At 43.8% G+C, this 23,476-nt stretch overlaps 1 protein-coding gene across 5 annotated transcripts in view; it reads right to left on the reverse strand.

Moving 5' to 3' along the window:
- NFIB (nuclear factor I B) overlaps positions 1-23,476 on the reverse strand; it is a 288,819-nt gene that overhangs the window by 248,758 nt on the left and 16,585 nt on the right. Inside the window, exon 2 of one of the 5 annotated variants that reach the window (XM_040358473.1) lies at positions 3,900-3,997. The exons of 1 other annotated variant lie outside the window; for it this stretch is intronic. In XM_040358473.1, the coding sequence (XP_040214407.1) occupies positions 3,900-3,929 (30 nt within the window). In that variant the 5' untranslated portion in view covers positions 3,930-3,997. Of the gene's footprint in view, positions 1-3,899; positions 4,302-23,476 lie in introns of those variants that run through there. 3 more of the 5 variants (XM_040358481.1, XM_040358484.1, XM_040358488.1) reach the window with 3 other exon arrangements.

Here is a 23,476-nt window from a genome sequence, read left to right on the forward strand (position 1 = left end):
TGGGTTTGTGGCTACCGAAACGTAATAAAGGCTTGCACTGAACTGTTGTTATACTTACCTGGATGTCTTCTATAGAATTTGGGAAAGCAAGTGCATTTTACCCTGTAAGGTTAAGCAAGTTCAAAAATGACCCTATGTTGTACATCATTAGCGGATTTATTCGGAATATGAATCCTTCACAGAAGTACTGCTTGCCAAAGAAACGGATCTGGTAAAACTTATCTAAGATGGAAGAACTAAAGTGAAAGTTTATAGGCACTTCTGTCAAACTTGCTGATGGCAAAGGTCTGTGACTATACTTCCACTTTCTCTCTACATCACGAAAGTGTCGCCATATTAGGAAAAACATATTTTTGCCAATATCAACTTTCTTTTCTAAATGTTGATTTTCTGTTGTAGCATATGTACAGATCTTTTAGATTTTCCTAAAACTGTTTCATAAACTGTTGGCGCTATATAAAAATTGCATTATAATATTATTAATAATAATAATAATAATTAAAAATATAGATTGTTTTTTATTATTGATATCAGTTTTGGATACCAATGCGAAATATGATTTAGCTATCTATGCAAATGTTTACAAATGCACTCACCTAAAAAATGTTGGCACTTTCCATTTCCACAAGGCTACCAAAACATGCAAAAGTAGCCTACTTTTCAAAAGGTCATGGTCAAGTTTAACTTTCAAAGGGGACGCTAAGATTATGACATGAAACAGTACAGCAGGATAAAATTCTGAACGCAAACGTAATGTTTGGATTAAACCTTAATTCTCTACTTAACTTAATTAAAATAATCTATAATAAGTTAAACCATAAAAAATAACTGTAAAAGTAATTTTAATTATAAACGATATTTTTGCCGGGAAAATGTATAAAAGGCAAAAAAAATTAAAAATCTAAATTATATATATATATATATATATATATATATATATATAAACACAAGACCTGCCATATATCACACCTTGTCATACTCATACTGATACTCATACTCATAACTCGGAAATAAATATCCGCTTTTATATAAATGCAACATCATGCAAGGAAGACCATAAAATGTATTATATATGTATATATATATATATATATATATATATATATATATATATATATACATATACACACACACACACACATTTACACACACACTCATATATATATATATATATATATATATATATACATATTTATACGTTTATATATACATATTTATACAGAGATAGTAAGCTATATTGCTCGCTGTCTCTCTCTCTCATATATATATGCATATTTACACATATATGTATGAGTTATGTGCATGATGTTAGTACAATCTCAATCATTATATCCCAAAAAATGACATTATTAAAAATGTTTAAAAACATTTTTAGAAGAAGTCAATTTTTATTGATTTTTATGCTATATATATATATATATATATATATATATATATATATATATATATATACCCATTATATATACCTCATACATTCCAAATATGTGTACAAGAACGGCAGCTCTGTATTAATAAGATATTTAAGAAAACAATTTAGAGCATTGAATGCAATTGTCTTATTACCAAATTGAAATAAATTTATATCTAGGGAACATATAAAAAATAGGAAGCATAGGGAATGGGAATGCTGACCTATACATGCACAGGTGCAATTTGTCCCTAAATAACTTCAGAAGATGCCAGTACCAGAAACACTTTCTGACTAAAATACATGTAGTCACTCAAACTCACATGCCAAACAAAATATAAACAGTACAAAAAGTGTCAGCCAAAAAAAACTACAGGACTGCATCCAATCACTGGAAAAGCTTTATCGTTGTCTTCATCTTTAATTACAGTTTGCGAATGCCTCAGTATATTTGTGTGGCGATGTTTTACATATGTAACATCACTTAAATGCTAATTCATTTGAAAATTTTAGCATACGTCTAAACTCCTAAACATTACAGAAAAACAAGCATACTATCCAAAGAATTACACAAGGTTCATTTATTAGCGTTATTATTATTTTTTTCCTAAGCTAAGAACGGCCTTCCCAAATTTCTTTATTACGACCTGTGATGTTACTTTACGCACCAAAAATTAGAATAATATTTCTTGTGGCATCTCCTTACCAAAATCCAAATTAAACAATCAGCTCTAGAATTTTTACAAATGTACTTAACTTACACAAAGTGCATTTTAAATGTCATCTAAATAAATAAAAAAAAAGGGTAAACCTGATGCAGGATAAAATATAAAAGCGGGTAATATGCAATATTTTGGTTTTGTTAAAAATAAACTTGCCCTACAATATACTATGAATCATTTCCATGGAAAATTTTATGAATGCAGGTGATACAACTTTAAGTTAAAAAAACGCTCAACGAAAATAGTTAGTGTGAACAAAATAAGTAAATAAATGAACAATAATAAATAAATAAAAAAGTAAACTGTAGGGGAATAATGCAATGCATATGTTATTTTACAAAAAAGATATATACTGTATATATAAAAGATCATATTACTAATGTTCTGACAGCAGTATACAAGGCTATACATGAGACTGCTACATCCCTTTATTTTTAGTTATAATTTCCCTTTTTTAACAATATTATTTTTCATCCTCTAAAAATAAATAATATTGAGGTTGAAAAGTGATTGCATTGTTATAATATTATTGTAATTTTTAAAGCTCTGTTTTGGTATATTGCATGTGCTCATCATACTCCAAACACAGAGCCAAACTTAGCTTTGCACAAGCATGGGATTTCTATATAACAAATCCTGGATGGGAAGAATAATAAGGACTATTAGAGTGTAAGCTCTTGTGAGCAGGGCCCTCCTAACTCCCTTTATATTGTGCACTCTATAAATCCTGTGTAATAATAAATAATAAGAAGAAGGATGATGATGATGATGGTGATAATAATAATAATATAAGAAGAAGTGGAATGTTGATGATGATAAAAATAAGAAGAAGAGGAATAAAATAAGAAGAAAAATGGTCATGATAATAATAATAAATACGGTGAAGAAGAATGATGATAAAAATAATCATGAGAAGAAAAAGAAGAGGAAGAAGAAGAATGATGATAATGATGATAATAATAATAATAAATAAAAAGAAGATGGTTATCATAATAAGAAGAAAGAGAAGAAGAATGATGATGATAATAATAATAATAATAACAACAATTAAAAATAATAAGAAGACTAATGATAATAATAAGAAGAATGAAGATAATAATAATAATACTAAATAATAATAAGAATAATAATAGATCCTGGTGTTGAGTAGTGTCAGGTTAGGACATGGGGTTGCTGTGATTTGTAGGGACACCCAAGGACTGGAGGATAGGTCCCTGTATTGAACATGGGGTCCCTGTCCTTGTATGTGTATCACCTGGAATCTTTCCTTCTCCATCCCACACGACTGTATATTTCTAGTGATAACGTACGGTAAAGCAGCTCCCTGTGAGAGAAGTGGAGGCAGCAGGCAGTGATAAGGAGAGGAAAGTTTCCTGTGTCGCTATGTCCCTGTGTCGTCCATGTGAGCGCTGTGGAAGAAGTTGGGCAGCCCGGACAGTCGCGGCCCCCATCAGGAGCATGGAACGTTCCCCGGGCGCTCTGATCACACCGGGCGGGTAGCTACCATGTGCAGGAACACGGGGGGAGGCCATAGGTGCCCTGGGATGGTGGCCCCCGGTATAAGACAATAGGTGTGCAGAGGACGGCTATGCAGCCGCTATACAGGGGAAGGTGACAGTGGGAGAGTGGAAGTCTTCCGTCCGTAGACTTAGTTAGAGGTGACTACTTGTTGTAGGAGTTGTCACCTGCGGGGACCCCGGCCGGCGCTGCCCTGACACACACACACATAGTCACACACACACATAGTCACACACACACGTCCAGTATACCTGAGTGAGGCAGATAGGAGAATACATCATGGCTTGTCTCGCTCGGCTCCTCTGTACACTTCTCCAAGGGGGGGAGTTCACCTCATGGTGGTCCGGAGCTGTATGGGGCAGATGGGGAGACGTGGTGAGGTCCGGCTATAAGGCTGGTGACCGGGGAGCGGTGTACATAGCAGAGCGGGCTCCGGAGATGGATGTCTCTGCACTCCTAACGTCCTCCTCTCCTCTCTTCTCCTCTCCTCACTCTCTCACTCCCTCTCTTCCGCTCACTCAAACTCGCACCGGTTACACCCTCTGCACTGTTTCAGCTTTCCAAATCACACTTAAGGATTTCGCTTTTTTTTTTTTATTATTATTATTATTTAATTACACAATCAAGGAGACACACTCCTCCCCCTGGTGCGCCGTGTGCTCCTCGCCTATATGTCCCTCCGCCCCTTCTCATGCCCACGGCTCGCGGGGTACCGGCACCCTGCTGGGAGAGGAGGGGTTAACTCGGGGAGAGGAGGAGGAGGAAGGCTGCCCGAACCCAACATCGTCCTCTCATTCCTCACATCGGCCTGTAACTCACTACAAGGCACGGGCTGCACCTACACTGCCAACCATACAGTCTGTTCTGCCCACACTTGCACCCTCCTATACACAATACAATGTACTCTACCCACACTGGCACCCTCCTGTACACCATACAATGTATTCTACCCACACTGAGGACTATATAATACACTGGCAGCCTTCTATACACCATACAATGTGCTCTACCCACACTGAGGACTATATAATACACTGGCACCCTCCTATACACCATACAATGTATTCTACCCACACTGAGGACTATATAATACACTTGCACCCTCCTATACACAATACAATGTACTCTACCCACACTGGCACCCTCCTATACACCATACAATGTATTCTACCCACACTGAGGACTATATAATACACTGGCACCCTCCTATACACCATACAATGTACTCTACCCACACTGGCACCCTCCTATACACCATACAATGTATTCTACCCACACTGAGGACTATATAATACACTTGCACCCTCCTATACACAATACAATGTACTCTACCCACACTGGCACCCTCCTATACACCATACAATGTATTCTACCCACACTGAGGACTATATAATACACTTGCACCCTCCTATACACAATACAATGTACTCTGCCCACACTTGCACCCTCCTATACACCATACAATGTATTCTACCCACACTGAGGACTATATAATACACTGGCACCCTCCTATACACAATACAATGTACTCTACCCACACTGGCACCCTCCTATACACCATACAATGTATTCTACCCACACTGAGGACTATATAATACACTTGCACCCTCCTATACACAATACAATGTACTCTACCCACACTGGCACCCTCCTATACACAATACAATGTACTCTACCCACACTGGCACCCTCCTATACACCATACAATGTATTCTACCCACACTGAGGACTATATAATACACTTGCACCCTCCTATACACAATACAATGTACTCTACCCACACTGGCACCCTCCTATACACAATACAATGTACTCTACCCACACTGGCACCCTCCTATACACCATACAATGTATTCTACCCACACTGAGGACTATATAATACACTTGCACCCTCCTATACACAATACAATGTACTCTGCCCACACTTGCACCCTCCTATACACCATACAATGTATTCTACCCACACTGAGGACTATATAATACACTGGCACCCTTCTATACACCATACAATGTGCTCTACCCACACTGAGGACTATATAATACACTTGCACCCTCCTATACACAATACAATGTACTCTACCCACACTGGCACCCTCCTATACACCATACAATGTATTCTACCCACACTGAGGACTATATAATACACTTGCACCCTCCTATACACAATACAATGTACTCTACCCACACTGGCACCCTCCTATACACCATACAATGTATTCTACCCACACTGAGGACTATATAATACACTTGCACCCTCCTATACACAATACAATGTACTCTGCCCGCACTTGCACCCTCCTATACACCATACAATGTATTCTACCCACACTGAGGACTATATAATACACTTGCACCCTCCTATACACAATACAATGTACTCTGCCCGCACTTGCACCCTCCTATACACCATACAATGTATTCTACCCACACTGAGGACTATATAATACACTTGCACCCTCCTATACACAATACAATGTACTCTACCCACACTGGCACCCTCCTATACACCATACAATGTATTCTACCCACACTGAGGACTATATAATACACTTGCACCCTCCTATACACAATACAATGTACTCTGCCCGCACTTGCACCCTCCTATACACCATACAATGTATTCTACCCACACTGAGGACTATATAATACACTGGCACCCTCCTATACACCATACAATGTGCAATACCCACACTGGCACCCTCCTATACACTATACAATGTACTCTACCCAAACAGGCACCCTCCTATACACTATACAAGGTATTCTACCCACACTGAGGACTATATAATATACTGCCAACCTCCTGTACACCATACAATGTGCTCTACCCACACTCGCACCCTCCTATACACCATACAATGTACTCTACCCACACCAGTACCCTCCTATACACCATACAATGTACTCTACCCACACTGATACCCTCCTATACACCATACAATGTTCTCTACCCACACTGGCACCCTCCTATACACCATACAATGTACTCTACTAACACTGAGGACTATATAATACAATGCCAACCTCCTATACACCATACAATGTGCTCTACCCACACTGCTATCCTTCTATACACCACACAATGTGCTCTACCCACACTGCTATCCTTCTATACACCACACAATGTGCTCTACCCACACTGCTATCCTTCTATACACCATACAATGTGCTCTACCCACACACTGCCAACCTCCTATACACCATACAATGTACGCTACCCACACTGCCAACCTCCTATACTCCATACAATGTGCTCTACCCACACTGAGGAATATATAATACACTGCCGACCTTCTATACACCATATCACGTGCTCTACCCACACTGAGGACTATATAATACATTGAGAACCTTCTATACACCATACAATGTGCTCTACCCACACTGCCAACATCATATCCACCATACAATGTGCTCTACCCACACTGCCAACATCATATCCACCATACAATGTGCTCTACCCACACTGAGGACTATAAAATACACTGCCAACCTTCTATACACTATACACAGTTCTCTACCCACACTGAGGACTATATAATACATTGCCAACCATCTATAGACCATGCAATGTGCTCTACCCACACTGCCAACATCATATCCACCATACAATGTGCTCTACCCACACTGAGGACTATATAATACACTGGCACCCTCCTATACACCATACAATGTACTCTACCCACACTGCCACCCTCATATACACCATACAATGTGCTCTACCCTCACTGCCAACCTCCTATACACCATACAATGTGCTTTACCCACACAAGGACTATAACATACACTGCCAACCTTCTATACACCACGCAAAGTGCTCTTCCCACATTGAGGACTATATAATACATTGCCAACCTTCTATACACCATACAATGTGCTCTACCCACACTGAGGACTATATAATACACTTGCACACTCTTATACACCATACAATGTACTCTACCCACACTGCCGACCTCCTATACACCATACAATGTGCTCTACCCACACTGCCAACCTCCTATACACCATACAATGTACTCTACCAACACTGAGGACTATATAATACACTGACAACCTTCAATACACCATTCAATGTGCTCTACCCACACTGGCACCATGCTACACTGAGGTCTATATAATACACTGCCACCCTCCTATACAACACCATACAATGTACTGTACCTACATTGCCAACCTCCTAGACACCATAAAGTATGCTTTACCCACACTGGCACTCTCCTATACACAATAGAATGTGCTCTACCCACACTGACAACTATATAATACACTGCCACCCTCCTATACACCACACAATGTGCTCTACCCACTGTGGCACCGTCTTACCCACCCAATGTGCTCTACCCACGCTGGCACCCTCCTATACACTATACAATGTGCTTTACCCACACAGGCACCATGCTACACTGAGGACTATATATATATATATATACTGTATATAATACACTGCCATCCTCCTATACACCATACAATGTTCTGTGCATACACTGCCAACCTCCTAAACACTATAACCACTATACCATGCACTGTGCTCTTCCCAGACTGGCACCATACTATACAAAATACAATATAATACAGTGCCACCCTCTTATACACTATACCCACCATACCATACAGTGTGCTTTACCCAGGCTAGCACCCTCCTATACACTATATGCACTATACCCTACAGTGTGCTCTACCGGGCCAGACTGGCACCCTCATAAACACTATACCATACAGTGTTCTTTACCCAGACTGGCACCCTCCTATACATTATACCATACAATAAGCTCTACCCAGACTGGCACCATGGTATTCTAAATACATTATAATACACTGCAACCCTCCTATACACTGTACAATGTATTGCACTTACGCTGGCACCTTCTTAGGCACCATACTTAATATTCTATACAGTGTGCTCTACCCAGGCTGGCACCATCTTAGACACTATACCCATTATACCATATAGTGTGCGCTACCCAGACTGGCACCCTGCTATACTGAATACTACATAATACACTGCCACCCTCATAAACTCTATACAATGCAAAGAGCTCTACCCGGACTGGCACCCCACTATACTGAATACAATATCAGATACTGCCACCCTAATATACACTATACAATGTGCTGCACCTACACTGGCACCCTGCTACACTGAATACAATATATTGTGCTGCACCTAGCCTGACACCATACTATATATAGTGTGCTTCACCTAGACTGGCACCCTGCTATACACTATAGTATACAATGTACTGCACCTAGCCTGGCACGATACTAAGTATACACTATACTGTATATATAGTGTGTTCTGCCCAGACTGGCATCCTGCTATACACTACACTATACAATGTGCTGCACCTACACTGTCACCCTCCTAGATACTATACTATACAGTGTGCTCTACCCAGACTAAAACCCTGCTATACTGAATACAATATAATATACTGCTTCTACACTACCACTCTTCTATACACTATACTATATTTATAGTGTATGTGCTCAACCCAGACTGGCACCATGGTATTCTGAATACTATATAATGTGCTGCACCTAGGCTGGCACCACATAATACTATAAAGTGTGCTCTAACAAGACTGGCACCATGCTATACTGAATACAATAAAAATGTGCTGCCCCTAGCGCTGGTATACACTATACTGTATATATAGTGTGCTCTACCCAGACTGGCACCATGTGATGCACAACACTATGTAATGTGCTCTACTGAGGCTAGCAACATGGCATACTGATTACTATACAATGTGCTACTCCAAGGCTGGCACTAAGGCATGATCAATGCAGTATAAATTTCTGCACCCAGGCTGGCAAGGTGCCATGCTGAATGTAATTTAATATGTTATACCTAGTCTGGCACTCTAGTATGATGAATGCATTGTAATGCGCTACACATAGGCTGGCACTATGGCATGTGGAGTGCAAAGTAATTTGCAGCACCTAGGCTGGCATTGTGGCATGCTGCGTGTAATGAAATGTTCTATACATAAGCTGGCACTATGGTTGGACAGATACAATATACTGTGCTGCATTTAGGCTGGTACGGTGGCATGCTGAATGTAATACAATGCGTTTCACTCTGGCTGGCACCATGGGATGCTCAATACAGTATATAGTGCTTGCATTAAGCTGGCACTATGGCATGATGAATACAATATCATGGGCTGCACTTGGGCTTGCACTATGACAATGTGTCGCACATAGGCTAGCACCATAGCACAAAGAGAACAATGTTATGGGCTGCACCCAGGCTGGCACGATGACATGATGAATGCAGTATAATGAACTGCACCCAGGCTGGCACTACGGCACAAAGAATAACAATGCAATGTGCAGTACCTAGGCTGGCACTGTGGCACAAAGAACGCAATGTACTGTGCTATACCTAGGCTTGTAATGTAATGTGTTGCACCCCAGCTAGCACTATGGCATGATGAATGCAGTATAATGTGCTGCACCTAGGCTGGCACTATAAATAAGTTGCACAGTGCACACTAGTGAAGTGTCTGTTCATCCTGTCATGCCAGCTTGGGTGCACACATATAACCCACTGCCATGGGTATTTGCATTGGAACGTGTTATAGTGCACAATACAGACTCCTAATGATGCAATGGCAGTGTCACATACAGCTATACTGTATATCTGGGACACTGCAAAGCAGCAGCTTCACCACCCATATGTCTGTGCCCTCCACAGAGCACCCCTTGACACCTTTTTCCTGGCTCCATTCACCCCCTATATGTCTGGGCCCTACACAGAACACCCCTGCAGTCTCTTCTCTGTCTCCCTTCACTCCCCATATCTCTGTGCCCTCCACAGAGCACCCCTGCAGCCACTTCCCTGGCTCCACTTACCCCCCCCCCCCTATATGTCTGTGTCCTCCACAGATCACCCCTGCAGCCTCTTCCCTGGCTCCCTTCACCCCCCATATGTCTGTGCCCTCCACAGAGCACCCCTGGCTCCCTTTACCCCCCCTCCCCCATATGTGTGTGCCCTCCACAGAGCACCCCTGCAGCCTCTTCCCTGGCTCGCTTCAACCCCCCCCCCCCCCTCCCCATATGTCTGTGCCCTCCACAGAGCACCCCTGCAGCCACTTCCCTGGCTCCACTTACCCCCCCCCCCCTATATGTCTGTGTCCTCCACAGATCACCCCTGCAGCCTCTTCCCTGGCTCCCTTCACCCCCCATATGTCTTTGCCCTCCACAGAGCACCCCTGCAGCCACTTCCCTGGCTCCCTTTACCCCCCCTCCCCCATATGTGTGTGCCCTCCACAGAGCACCCCTGCAGCCTCTTCCCTGGCTCGCTTCAACCCCCCCCCCATATGTCTGTGCCCTCCACAGAGCACCCTTGCAGCCTCTTCCCTGGCTCCCTTCACCCACCATATGTGTATGCCCTCCACAGAGCACCCCTGCAGACTCTTCCCTGGCTCCCTTCATCCCCCATATGTGTGTGCCCTCCACAGAGCACCCCTGCAGCCTCATCCCTGGCTCCCTCCCCCCCCCCCCCATGTGTGTGCCCTCCACAGAGCATCCCTGCAGCCTCTTCCCTGGCTCCCTTCACCCCCTTATGTGTGTGCCCTCCACAGAGCACCCCTGCAGGATCTTCCCTGGCTCCCTTCACCCCCCCCCCCCTCTATGTGTAATGCCCTCCACAGAGCACCCCTGCAGCCTCTTTCCTGGCTCCCTTCACCCCCCTATATTTCTGTGCCCTCCACAGAACACCCCTGCAGCCTCTTCCCTGGCTCCATTCACCCCCCATATTTCTGTGCCCTCCACAAAGCACCCTTGCAGCCTCTTCCCTGGCTTTCTTTGCCCCCCATATTTCTGTGCCCTCCACAGAGCACCCCTGCAGCCTCTTCCCTGGCTTTCTTCCCTCCATACGCACTGTGCCAAGAGAAGGTCAGGAAAGCAGATGACTTTTTGTAAAAGCAGTTGAGGAGTTGGGAAGAAGCCTGCCTTTTCTACGCCCTGCGCCTCACCTCTGCCTCTCCCGCCCCTCTGCCCTCCCTCTCTGCGGTTATCTGGGGTGAGGGGAGCCGGGTGTGGCTGGAGCTCACTTTCTTAACTGTTTGGGTACCTCAGGAATAAAAAAAGAACTGTGTATAATAACAGGTTCCCAGCAAGTCCTCATACAATAAACTTTTCTTAAAGGAGTCTGACATATGGGAGGCACACAAGCCTACATTTGTCATTCTGGAAATATTATTATTACTATTGATTTATAGAGTTACCAGCATCATCTATTGCTCCTCTCTATGTGAGGTCAAGCTGAGGACAGGTCATTAACAAACGCAGGTAGATGAAACACAAGAGCTTACAATCTAAAGAACACATGAATGCCAAACAGCCAGCATCCTTCATGAGCAAACCAATGAGACAAATGTGCATGGAGGCAATACTTTTCAGTGGTGAAAACGGTCACAATCTGAAACCCAATGTGACCTAAACGACATAACACCAAAGGCTTTCATCAAATATATTAGTTCCACTTTTATTTACCACCATTGCAGCAAATTTATTTCATTTATGTACAGACTAGCACACTACAATAAGGTACTTACAAGAGAAGTATAGGAATTTTCTTTATTTTAGAATCATAAGTGAATGCAGCATCGGTCTGATGCTGCATCTGTCACTGTCGGCACTGAGGCTGATAACTGAGCGATCAAACACCGCTGATCACTCAGCTCTCACAGCTCCCTGAGCAGAGAGCTCCTGTCAGTCACCGCTGTCTGCTCTGATCCTCCAGCGTTCACTGGGGCACTAAAGTGATATTAAAGTGATTGTAAAGTCTTGTTTTTTTAAAAATAACAAACATGTTATACTTACCTACTCTATGTAAGGTTTTGCACAGAGCAGCCTGGATCCCCCTCTTCTCAGGTCCCTCTTCGCTGCTCCTGGCCCCTCCCTCCTGTCAAGTGCCCCCACAGCAAACAGTTTGCTATGGGGGCACCCGAGCCGAGCTGCAGCTCCCAGTGTCCATTCATACACTGAGCTGCCGTTTGGCCCCACTCCCTCTCTCTCCTGATTGGCTGACTCTGATTCACAGCCGTGGGAGCCAATGGCGCCGCTGCTGTGTCTCAGCCAATCAGGAGGGAGAGTCCTGGGTGGCCGAGGGACTCATGGACTTTGCTGGACAGAGATGGGGCTCAGGTAAGTATTAGGGGGTGCTGGGGAGGCTGCTACACACAGAAGCAGGGCTTTTTGTCTGGTTTCTGTGTTTACAAGTGACAGCTCCGCACTCTGGGGCAGATCCACAAAAGTATTACGCCGGCGTATCTCTTGATACGCCGCGTAATTTCAAATTTTGCGCGTCGTATCTTTGTTTTGTATCTTCAAAACAAAATACGACAGCATCTCGGCTAGATCCGACAGGCGTACGTCTTAGTACGCCATCGGTTCTAAGCTGCAATTTTTCGGCGGCCGCTAGGTGGCCTTTCCGTCGAATTCCGCGTTTTTTACGTCGTTTGCGTTCGGCTTTTTCCGGCGTATAGTTAAAGCTACTGTTATGAGGCGTACTCAATGTTAAGTATGGCCGTCCTTCCCGTGTAGAGATTTGATATTTTCACGTCGTTTGCATAAGTCGTTCGCGAATAGGGATTTGCATAGAATTACGTCACCGTCGGAAGCATTGGCTTGTTCCGGGTTAATTTCGAGCATGCGCACTGGGATACCCCCACGGACGGCGCATGCGCAGTTAAAAAAAAAGTTGTTTACGTCGGGTCATGACGTATTTACATAAAACACGCCCCCATCACAGAGATTTGAATGGCGCGCCATTACGCCGCCAAAGATACACTACGTCGCCGTAACTTACGGCGCAGATTCTTTGAGGATTCTCTAGTGTGCAGCTTCTCTATCTTTAAATCCTTGCCTATCATCCAGTTTAAGCTAGAGCCTTGACCAGAGTCCTACGGAGCCACCCTTGCATAACTAGTGTTGTGTCTCCCTACACTGTTTGCATCAGTAGAAACACACAGCCCCATAACCTAAGACCCCATACACACTATTAGATTTCTGCAGATTTTTGTCTTCAGATTTACTAAAACCATGTAGTGCAAGTGCCTGTCTGATTGCATACACATTGAACCTCTTAAGGTTTGACCTCATATTATATGGTTTTGGTAAATCTGCAGAAAATCTTATACGTAGTGTGTATGGGGCTTTAGATGTCAAGGAACTCTACTGTTCCTCCCTCTCCATTCTCCAAGCCAACAGACTGGCTGGAGGCTACAGCAGCACTAAAAGTTGTAAGCTGCAAGTGCTGGGGTAAGAATTTTTTTCCAGTTTACTAGGTAATTGTTTATTTTATCGTGCTAAACTGGTAAAACGCTGAGAGTTTAATACTGCTTGAACACTGTTCTATATAACATCTGTAAAAGTCAAATCTTGTAGGCACCAAAAGAGTTAAGTGCGAAGCGGCACGGGACGCATAACGCATTTTGGAGGCTGGAAGTAGCTTCTTTTTTCCCACTCTCTCATGCACTTAAGAGCTGACAGGGGAACAGTATAACATTCCCGTCAAGTCACACTCATTTGGAGTATGTCCCGCTCTTTAGAAATAGGCTTGCTTTTCCAGGATCAGTGCCCTCTTAGGCCTGTAGTGCATTTTTCATAGTCAGGAGTGCATACATTTCGTTGTACTTGCCTCCCCCTCCCTTTAGAAAATTTTTAATTTCTATAAAACAATGCCAACACACTACATGACATCTGAACGCGCCGTTACAATAACACATGAATATACAATGAAGCAAGAAATATAAGATTTTGAGTTCCATGTTTCATTTATTGACTGGGTAATTGTGACACTTTTTCCACCCACGCTACAATCACTTTTCAATGCACGCTACATCAACATATTAAAGGAATTAAATAGTATATTCCATTTCGTTTTTTATATCTCACAAGCGCAGATCACCCGTCCAGCGTACAGAAGGTGTGTGTTTATAGGTGGTCGCGTATAGCCGCATGTACTACTCAATGTCAGGCCTGCGGCTGTGCATGCCACCACACATTTGCATGGATACAGGGACGGAGGAGCGGTCCTGATCGCAGTCGCATCCACACATCTGCATATTCCATTTCTAACTTTATAGTCCAACAATGCGATGCAGGAAACCCTGCAAATCCACTGCGTGTTCCTGCATTGCACCCGACTCGCAGGGCAGTTCGCACTGACATATGCAAACTGTGGGGAGTGTCAATACATTGGTAATGACACCCCCATTTTAGCTCGCACTTTGTACTGTCAGTTCGGACATGAATCGGATCGCATCACCCATGCGATCTGATTCTGGTGCGGACCAAAAAAAGGGTCCTGTGCGAGTTTAGCCTGAATGCAATGCGATTTCAGCCATTCTAATCTGGATGGCTGAAATCGCATCCCACAGACATTGCATGTGATTTGCAGTGCGGTGCGAATCACATGCGATCTCGCACCACGCCGCAGTGTGAACTGGCCCTAAAGCTACAAGACAGCAATGGTGTTGTCTATAGCAATGGTTTGATTTACTAAAACTGGAGAGAGCAGCTCTGCATAGAAACCAATCAACATCTAACTTTAGCTTGTTCCATTAAGCCATGACAAAAAAAATAAAATGGAAGCTGATTGCTTTCTATGCAGAGCTGCACTCTCCAGTTTTAGTAAATCAGCCCCATTATGTGCCATTTTACTAGTGCAGTTTTAAAATAAAAAGCTCTAGTATCACCTTCTGAAACAACTCCAAAAGCCTTCACCTAGAGCCGGTTCACACTGGGGCGACTCGTGAGGCGACTCAGCTGCCTGACAAATTGCGTCCTATTCTATTCAATAGAACCGTTCTAATAGGAGTGACGCAAGTCGCTCCGACTTAGAAAAAGGTTCTTGTACGACTTTGGGGGGCGACTTGCATTGACTTCTATACAGAAGTCATTTTGCAAGTCGCCTCTGAAGTCGTCTTAAGGACGCCTTGCCGAGTCGCCCCCGAAGTCGTGCCGCCCCAGTGTGAACCGGCTCTAAAGCTGAACTCCAGGCAGATTTAAAAGATACAAATGAATGAACGAAACTATGTAATTATTATTATATTGTAATCATTCCATTACATTATACTGTATTACAATATATAATTTTTTCAAATACAAGTAGTGTCAGTAGCTGACTATGGCTTGGTATCAGCTTCTTGCAGTCCTTATACAACAAAACTCAGACTGGGAGGGGAAAGGACAGCATAAGAAGCCAGCCAGTTTTTCTGCAGTGCAAAGAACATGCCGATAGCAGAGAAGAGCAGAGTGACAGGGAGATGATCCCTCTCTGTTGCTGCTTCTCATCTCACTGTCCAGTCACAGGTTGGAAACATTAGATATGAGGAGCTTGACTTTAATCTTTCATTTGTTAAAAGAAATGTGGCTTAACTAAAGTGATAAAACACACAGTGGGGTTGATTTACTAAAACGGTTGAGTGCAAAATCTGGTGCAGCTCTGCACAGAAACCAATCAGCTTTCAGGTTCAAAGCCTAAAGTGGAGGTCCGCCCAAAAGAAAAAAAATTAAAAGCCAGCACCTACAGATACTGCAGATGCTGGCTTTTAATAATAGGACCCTTACCTGTCCTGGAGTCCAGCGATGTCGGCACCGCAGCTGATGTTTCTTTCAGCTGTCGGGTGCTGCCACCGCCATTGCAGTGTAGCCTTTCGACTTCACGCTGGGAACCCTACTGCGCATGCGCGAGGCCCTGCTCCTCTCTTCTACTGGCCCAGAGACAGGGGAGGAGGAGGCAGACCCACGGTGACGTCACGGGCCACGGTCCCAAAGACAGGTACACCCCCCCCCCTCCAAAAAGGTGCCAAATTGTGGCACAGGAAACAAATGAGCAGAAGTTCCACTTTTGGGTGGAACTCAGCTTTAAAGTGGTTGTAAAGCCTCAAGATCTTTCACCTTAATGCATTCTACGCATTAAGGTGAAAAACCTTCTGTGCTGCAGCTCCCTCTCAGAGCCCCTTTTTTTCTTACCTGAGCCCAATCCAGAGATGTGAACGAGCACAGTGGCTCCAGCTGTTGTCTCACTCCTCGTTGGACAGATTGATAGCAGCAGGAGCCATTGGCTCCCACTGCTCTTAATTTAAATCGGGAGCGGGGGCCAGGGCCGAGTCCCGCTGTCTGTCTCAATGGATGCAGCAATGGGACTCGGGAGCGGGGCACGCATGAGTGCCTCCATGGAAATCAGTTTTCCATGGAGGAACCCGATGAAGAGAAAAGGAGGAACGGGGCTGCTCTGTGTAAAACTATTGCACAGAGCAGGTAAGTATAGGCATGTTTGTTATTTTTGTTTAAAAAAACAAACAAGGGTTCACAACCCCTTTAGGCCCCTTTGCGGATGAAAAAGGGACATACATTGGTCCCTATGAGATTGCTGGTCCGCTGACACCCGATCTCGACCGCCTCCATAATGATCCAATTCTGCAAACGGAAGAAAACACTATTTTTCCTTCCGTCTGCGGATCGGATTGGATGAACATGGACATACGGTCCGTGTTCATCCAATCTCCCTCATAGGGGAGAGTGGAGAAAAGACAGGGCGGTCCCTGCACAGTGCGCAGGGACCGCCCTGTCATCCGCCGGCTCAGCGGGGATCAAGAGCATATGGAGGCGGATCATTACTGATCCGCCCCATGTGAAAGGGCCCTTAATCACACAAGCTGAAGTTAAAAGCTGATTGGCTACCATGCACAGCTGCACCAAATTTTAGACTCCCCAGTTTTTGTAACACAACCCCACTATTTGGACTCTGTTATTAACACTAACAAAGAATAACCTCCGACAGGAGGAGTGAACTAGGGAGCCTTCTAAACAGACGTGACGAGTAGGCAGGGGAGGACAAGTAAATGTTAATGAACTGCTGCAGGGTAATATCAGGTCTCCTGTTCTGCCAGATAGGACTGTCTTGTGTGGTAGAGCTGTACAAATCTCAAGACTGGATGGACACAAACACAAAATGTTATACTGTACGTATTTCATCTGTGTATTTAGCTGTCCAGCTTTAATCAATAAGGCAAGTGCAAAGAGCAACAACAATGTGCAAAACACAATCAAACGGCGTTGGCGTTTAATTCCAGCATTGGCTGTAACGGCGCAAGGCTAACAGCTGATTGGAACCACAAGCTCCTTTGGACAGGTCTAAATTGTGTCTGTCATGTTCTGCCAACAACTGTTCCATGGCTGTGTTGTAAATATATAAGAGCCAGTGAAGAGGAATACTAGTTTGCGTGAATGAAAGCGCTGAAATGTTTCGATTCGCACAAGAGCGTTCCAGCTGGTGTGAAGCAAACAGGGGGACTGAAGAATGACAGCCAAAAAAATGAAAATCTAAATAAAGCAAAGAGTGTATGTTTGGGGCCACTGCCTGTGTGTGTGCTGTTTGTGGTTTTCTGCCTTGTCTGCTGTGTGTGGGACTGTATTAGACAAGAAGGACAAATCAGCCATGGGAGCTTAGCATGCACACTCAGGAGAAGGTAAGTGATGTGAAGTCAGCCATGAAATGGTGACTTTTAACCCCTGGGCTGTCCTCATTAAGGAGACATTCAAACTCCGCTCAGTGGATTAAGCAGAACGGGGTGGGACTGGGAACAAAATCAGCCAGCTGCTTTAATTCTCATGTGCCTTCCAAGCACAGTTTATATAGGGACAAGGCAAGAGGTGGCTTGGACTTCCACGCATTCCTCTATTAACCCAGTCCTTGCATCGCTTAAAGCCTTTCCGCAGCTACGGCTGGAGTTTGTTTAAATAAAAAAAGAAGGAAGTTCACCTACAAAGTCTTCTCTATTATATTTACATATAAAAAACAAACAAAAAAACAAAACAAACAAACAAATAAAAAAATAATATATAAAACATTGTCACACACAACTGCAGCTTATATCAAAATGTTTTTAAACAATACAAAACTGCCACCTTTCCAACTTTATACAATAAGTCCTATTAAGGCACATGAACCTGTACGCACGATCGGAAATTCCGACAAGAAAACCGTGGATTTTTTCCCGACAGAATTTTGTCTCAAACTTGTGTTGCATACACACGGTCACACACAATTCCGACCGTCAAGAACGTGGTATCGTACAACACTACAAACGGGCCGAGAAAAATGAAGTTCAATGATTCTGAACATGCGTCGACTTGATTCCGACCATGCGTTGCTTTTTTGCGCTTCGGAAATGCATACAGACGATCGGAATTTCCGACAAAGAACTTTTCCCGCCGGAAAAATTTGAGAACCAGCTCTCAAATTTTTGCTGTCTGAAATTCCGACAGAAAAAAGTCCGATGGGGGCCTACACACGGTCGGAAATTCCGACCAAAAGCTCACATCAAACTTTTCTTGTCGGAAATTCCGATCGCGTGTACACGGCATAAGGAGACAAAATGCCCTTTGTATTGTTATCTGAACCATCCGGCTCTAACCATCAGTATGAGGGCCATAGGATTCACCCACCAGAAAAATCATACTACGTTAGGACCTGTGTCCATGGCTTTTGTTCACTGCAGGTCCTTGGGACTGTAAAACGCTCCTACAGTGGAACTGCATTGTATCTGAGAACCACAAACCAATAACGCTATTTAATTCATTTATAATAGTTAACGCAAATTAACCCTTCCATCCATGTCTCTATGCTAAGAGAAATCGCCTCCTAGCATTTTTTGATGTGGCTATTCTGAGTAAGGGTAGATAAGTCATGTAGCAATTACTTGCTGGAATTCATCTGCCCTTAGCTCATGCATGCAGGCAGAAGGGGTATGCTTAGCTAAGAAATACACAGAGTAACAAACGAGAGAGGGCGTCTCTATCTGAGAGTAAACCATGTACAATTAGCATAAACTCATAAAAAAGTAATGCACTCACAGAATATGATGAAGAAATCAGCATAACACCAGTAGGATGTAGAACAGCAGGCAAGCAGCTGGTGGGTGCAGAGTTCAGCTCGAAAGCCTTCCCTATGGTTCGATAAAGGGGCTGAGCACCGAAACGTGCAATCATGCCCCCCTTACAGAGTAAGGTCATCACCGATTGGAGCCGAGTGTTGTCGAGCGGGCTGAGGTTACCTGGAAGCCGCTACACAAGCTGGGATGCTTGCTTTCCAACTCCCTGCACTACAGCAGTTCTCCTCTTTATCTACACAGCAGAATTCTGCATCTGCCGGTCACTTGCCTGCCGATACCCTCCAGATGACAACTCTCCTACTGGTGATATGCCGATTTCTTCATCACATTCTGTGAGTGCATTACTTTTTATCTTTATATGCTAATTGTACATGGTTTTTACTCAGTGGCGCCCTCTCTTGCTTGTTCTTATATGTGCATTAGGTTTACGCAATAACTTTTCTAGGGGAGCTGCCAACTTCACTAAGAGTTGTTGTCATACACATTCATCCTCCACGTGGCACTTGCCCTTGGTATTTTTGGCAGCAGCGCCATCTTTTTTATCCCTTTATGATTACACAGAGGGACAGCTACCACCAGAGCATGGGAGAGCGCCATCTGCTGGAGGAGTGGAGAGTTGGGTAAGTAAAAGTGCTTTTACTCTCCCCTAGACCAGGGATCGCCAATCTACGGCCCTCCAGCTTTTGCGGAACTACACCTCCCATGAGGCATTGTAAAACTCTGACATTCACAGACATGACTAGGCATGATGGGAATTGTAGTTCCTGAACAACTGGAGACCCCTGCCCTAGACTAAAGGAGCAGTACAGCCCCATTGAAAGGAGGAGTTTTCAGATGTCCCAGAGTTGGGCTTTAAAGCAGGTCAACTGTCAGAATGAGGTCAACTGCACCTGTCAGTGGTTTCTGAAGCATGTCAAACTGATGTCATCAAGAAAAGCCTAAAGCATTTTGACGCAGCTCTTATTTACATAATGAAACTAGAAATTTAATAGGTTAAGAAGCACTCTGATATGTGGCCAAGTTTGGTTAACCCAATCCCAACATCCATCAACATTAGACCACTCATGCCCCTTTCTCCTACTAATAATGCTACAATCCAATTCATTGACAGTTTAAAAATCCCAATCAGTCTACAAAATGTTCCTTTCCTTCCTAACCCTGGGTTTCCTTGATATTACCTGGCCTTATGTATCCGTGCTTTCTCAACTGAAGCCCTGTACACACGGTTGGGAATCCCATCGGGAAAAAAATGGTGGTTTTCCTGACGGGATTCCTGGCAAGCTTGCTGTGCATCATAGTGTGCGCAGCCTATTGCAAGCTCAAACACACTACCGATCACTCAGCATGTTCATTCAGAAAGGGAAGGGGCTGATAAATACATAACTTACCAGCCCCTTCTCTCACTCATCCTAAAACATTCCCGCAGCAACATCCGGCAGCATAGGAGAGGAGGGAAGCCAGTAGTGCTGCAGAGGGAAGGAGGGAGGAGCCAGGGCAGTAGAGGGAATCTGTGCTGCACTGGGCACACCCTGTGCGCACGCCTATGCCGTGCATACAGACAACCATTCAAAAGAACCGCCGTTCTTTTGAATGTCAAGAACGCGGTGACGTCATTGACTACGACGAGCCGGAACTCGTCACATTCGATGCCGTCAACGCCATCTTGCTACACCCTACACTACCCTTGTATGCTACCACGCATGCGTCAAAGTCTCATCGAGCATACGCAGGTTAGCATACTGACAAACGGTTTTCTCGGCAGAAAACACTCTGCCGAGAATCCCGACGAGAAAATAGAGAGCAGGTTCTCTATTTTTCTCGTCGGGATTCCCGTCAGTTTTCTTGACGAGAAAGCATACACACACACGGTTTTCACGGCAAAAATCTCTCACAGCAGTTTTCTTGCCGAAAAAACTGGTCGTGTGTACGAGGCTTAGGCCCCGTACACACGACTGAGTTTCTCGGCAGAATTCAGCCAGAAACTCGATCGGAGCCGTATTCTGCTGAGAAACCCGGTCGTCTGTACACTTTCGGCCGAGGAAACCGACAAACATCTCGTTGGGCCAAATAGAGAACATGTTCTCTATTTCCTCGTTAGTCAGCGGGGAAACTTGGCTCGCCGAGATCCTCGGCGGCTTCACAAGGAACTCGACGAGCAAAACGATGTGTTTTGCCCGTTTCGTTTCTCAGACGTGTGTACGGGGCCTGAAGGCTATTTTTGTGATAGAAAATGGCCAACTTATTGCTGTTAAACTGGCCAATCTGTTTAGACAATCTCTGCACAATCTTCTTTAAGCTGGCCACCACACATGTTATGCCCCATACACACAATCAGGCTTTTGCCCGGCCAAACTCACATCGGAAATTCCGACGGAATTCCATCAGAGTAAACGAGAACATATCCTCTATCTAAACTCCGATGGAATTCCTCGGAAAAAAATCCGATGGGGCATACACACGGTCGGAATTTCCTATTTTCCGTGTACGGGGCTTTAGAATCTGATTGTCCAATCTCTTTTTGATCTTCCAAAAATGTAGTGCAAGACTGCATAAAAATTGATTGGATGTTATAGGCGAGCCTTTATATTATTTTCTAAATCTAAGGTTGTATAGCGATTGTAAAATGTATGGTGAGCCTTAAGCTGGCCATATATGGTTGGTGTTGTTCATTCAGGCCCCCCCCCCCCCCCCCAGATTCTTTCATCCTTTCAAACAAGGTGATTGCAGGAATCCCCCCCACTAGGACTTTGTATTCTGACAGCGGCACCCCCAGCTGTTAGAATACAATGATGAGTGTCTGCAGCCAAGGGTCCCCCTTCAGCTTTCCTCTGATCAGGCAGGCTCGCGCACTGCATAGTTGTTGATGAATCTCAGAAAGAATCGTATGATCAGATTGTGATGTGTGTGGCTAGATTTTTGATTACATTGTAACGTCACACATTCAGGTTCTAGCCAACGTTATCCGTACTGGGCAAAAAGATTTAAACATAGCAGCAAAACTATTTCATTTCAAAGCTATGCAAGCACACAGAGACTTCTTATTCGATATCCCGAAGAATCTTAGAACGTCTTACGGCAACTCATTTGTTAATAAAAGTATTTGCAGAGCTCCAAGAAGAAAAAAAAAAGCAGCTAAGCATTTAGTGAGTGAGCTGAAACACAGCTCTCATATCTGAGAGGGGGAGGGGAGGGGAAAGTACAGTTCAATCCAAGAGAGAAACTCTGACTTAGGAGGTAGGGCTTGTCTCCATGCCAAAAATAAAAAGAGAGAAAGGGAGGGAGGGAGGGAAACGAGAGCAGCTACGGCCTTGTCCAATTTTACTCGATTTTCCCCGGCCCCATTAATATAGCATTCCTAACCTCGCTTATATAAGTGGGATGTTGCTGTTTAACCCTAAGACACACACACACATTACAATGGCGACTAGTGCTAGCTAATAGTTAATAAAGAAGAATACTGTGAGTGCATGGCAAGTTTGATTTACAACCCTGACTAATCACAGAGCAGGAGTCACTAATGAACAGTGCAAGAGATAGCAAGTGTATGTAATAAATATCAGGGTGACTTGTGGAGCACCATTGCACTACACAACCTTTACAGCTGTGCCATCACCCATGAGCACCATACGTTCCGCATTACAATTTTACAGTATCACATTCACAAATGTCTTTGCAGGTTTAAACTGATATCAAAGCCTCTGTTTTTTTAGGCACTTCAAGCAACTAATTTAAAGCAGACCTTCAGAATTTTTTTTTATCCATCTATTAAATCTTCTTCCCTTGTTGTTGTTTTTTTTTTTTTAACTTTGCATAGTAAAACATTTTTTTCTGCCGTTAAAAACATTATACAGCCCACTTCCTGTTTCTTATCTGGTCATTAGCCTAGGCTTATGACATCATGCACAGCTTTT

The sequence above is a fragment of the Rana temporaria genome, chromosome 1 (genome assembly GCF_905171775.1).
Source record: "Rana temporaria chromosome 1, aRanTem1.1, whole genome shotgun sequence".
Lineage (NCBI taxonomy): Eukaryota > Metazoa > Chordata > Amphibia > Anura > Ranidae > Rana > Rana temporaria.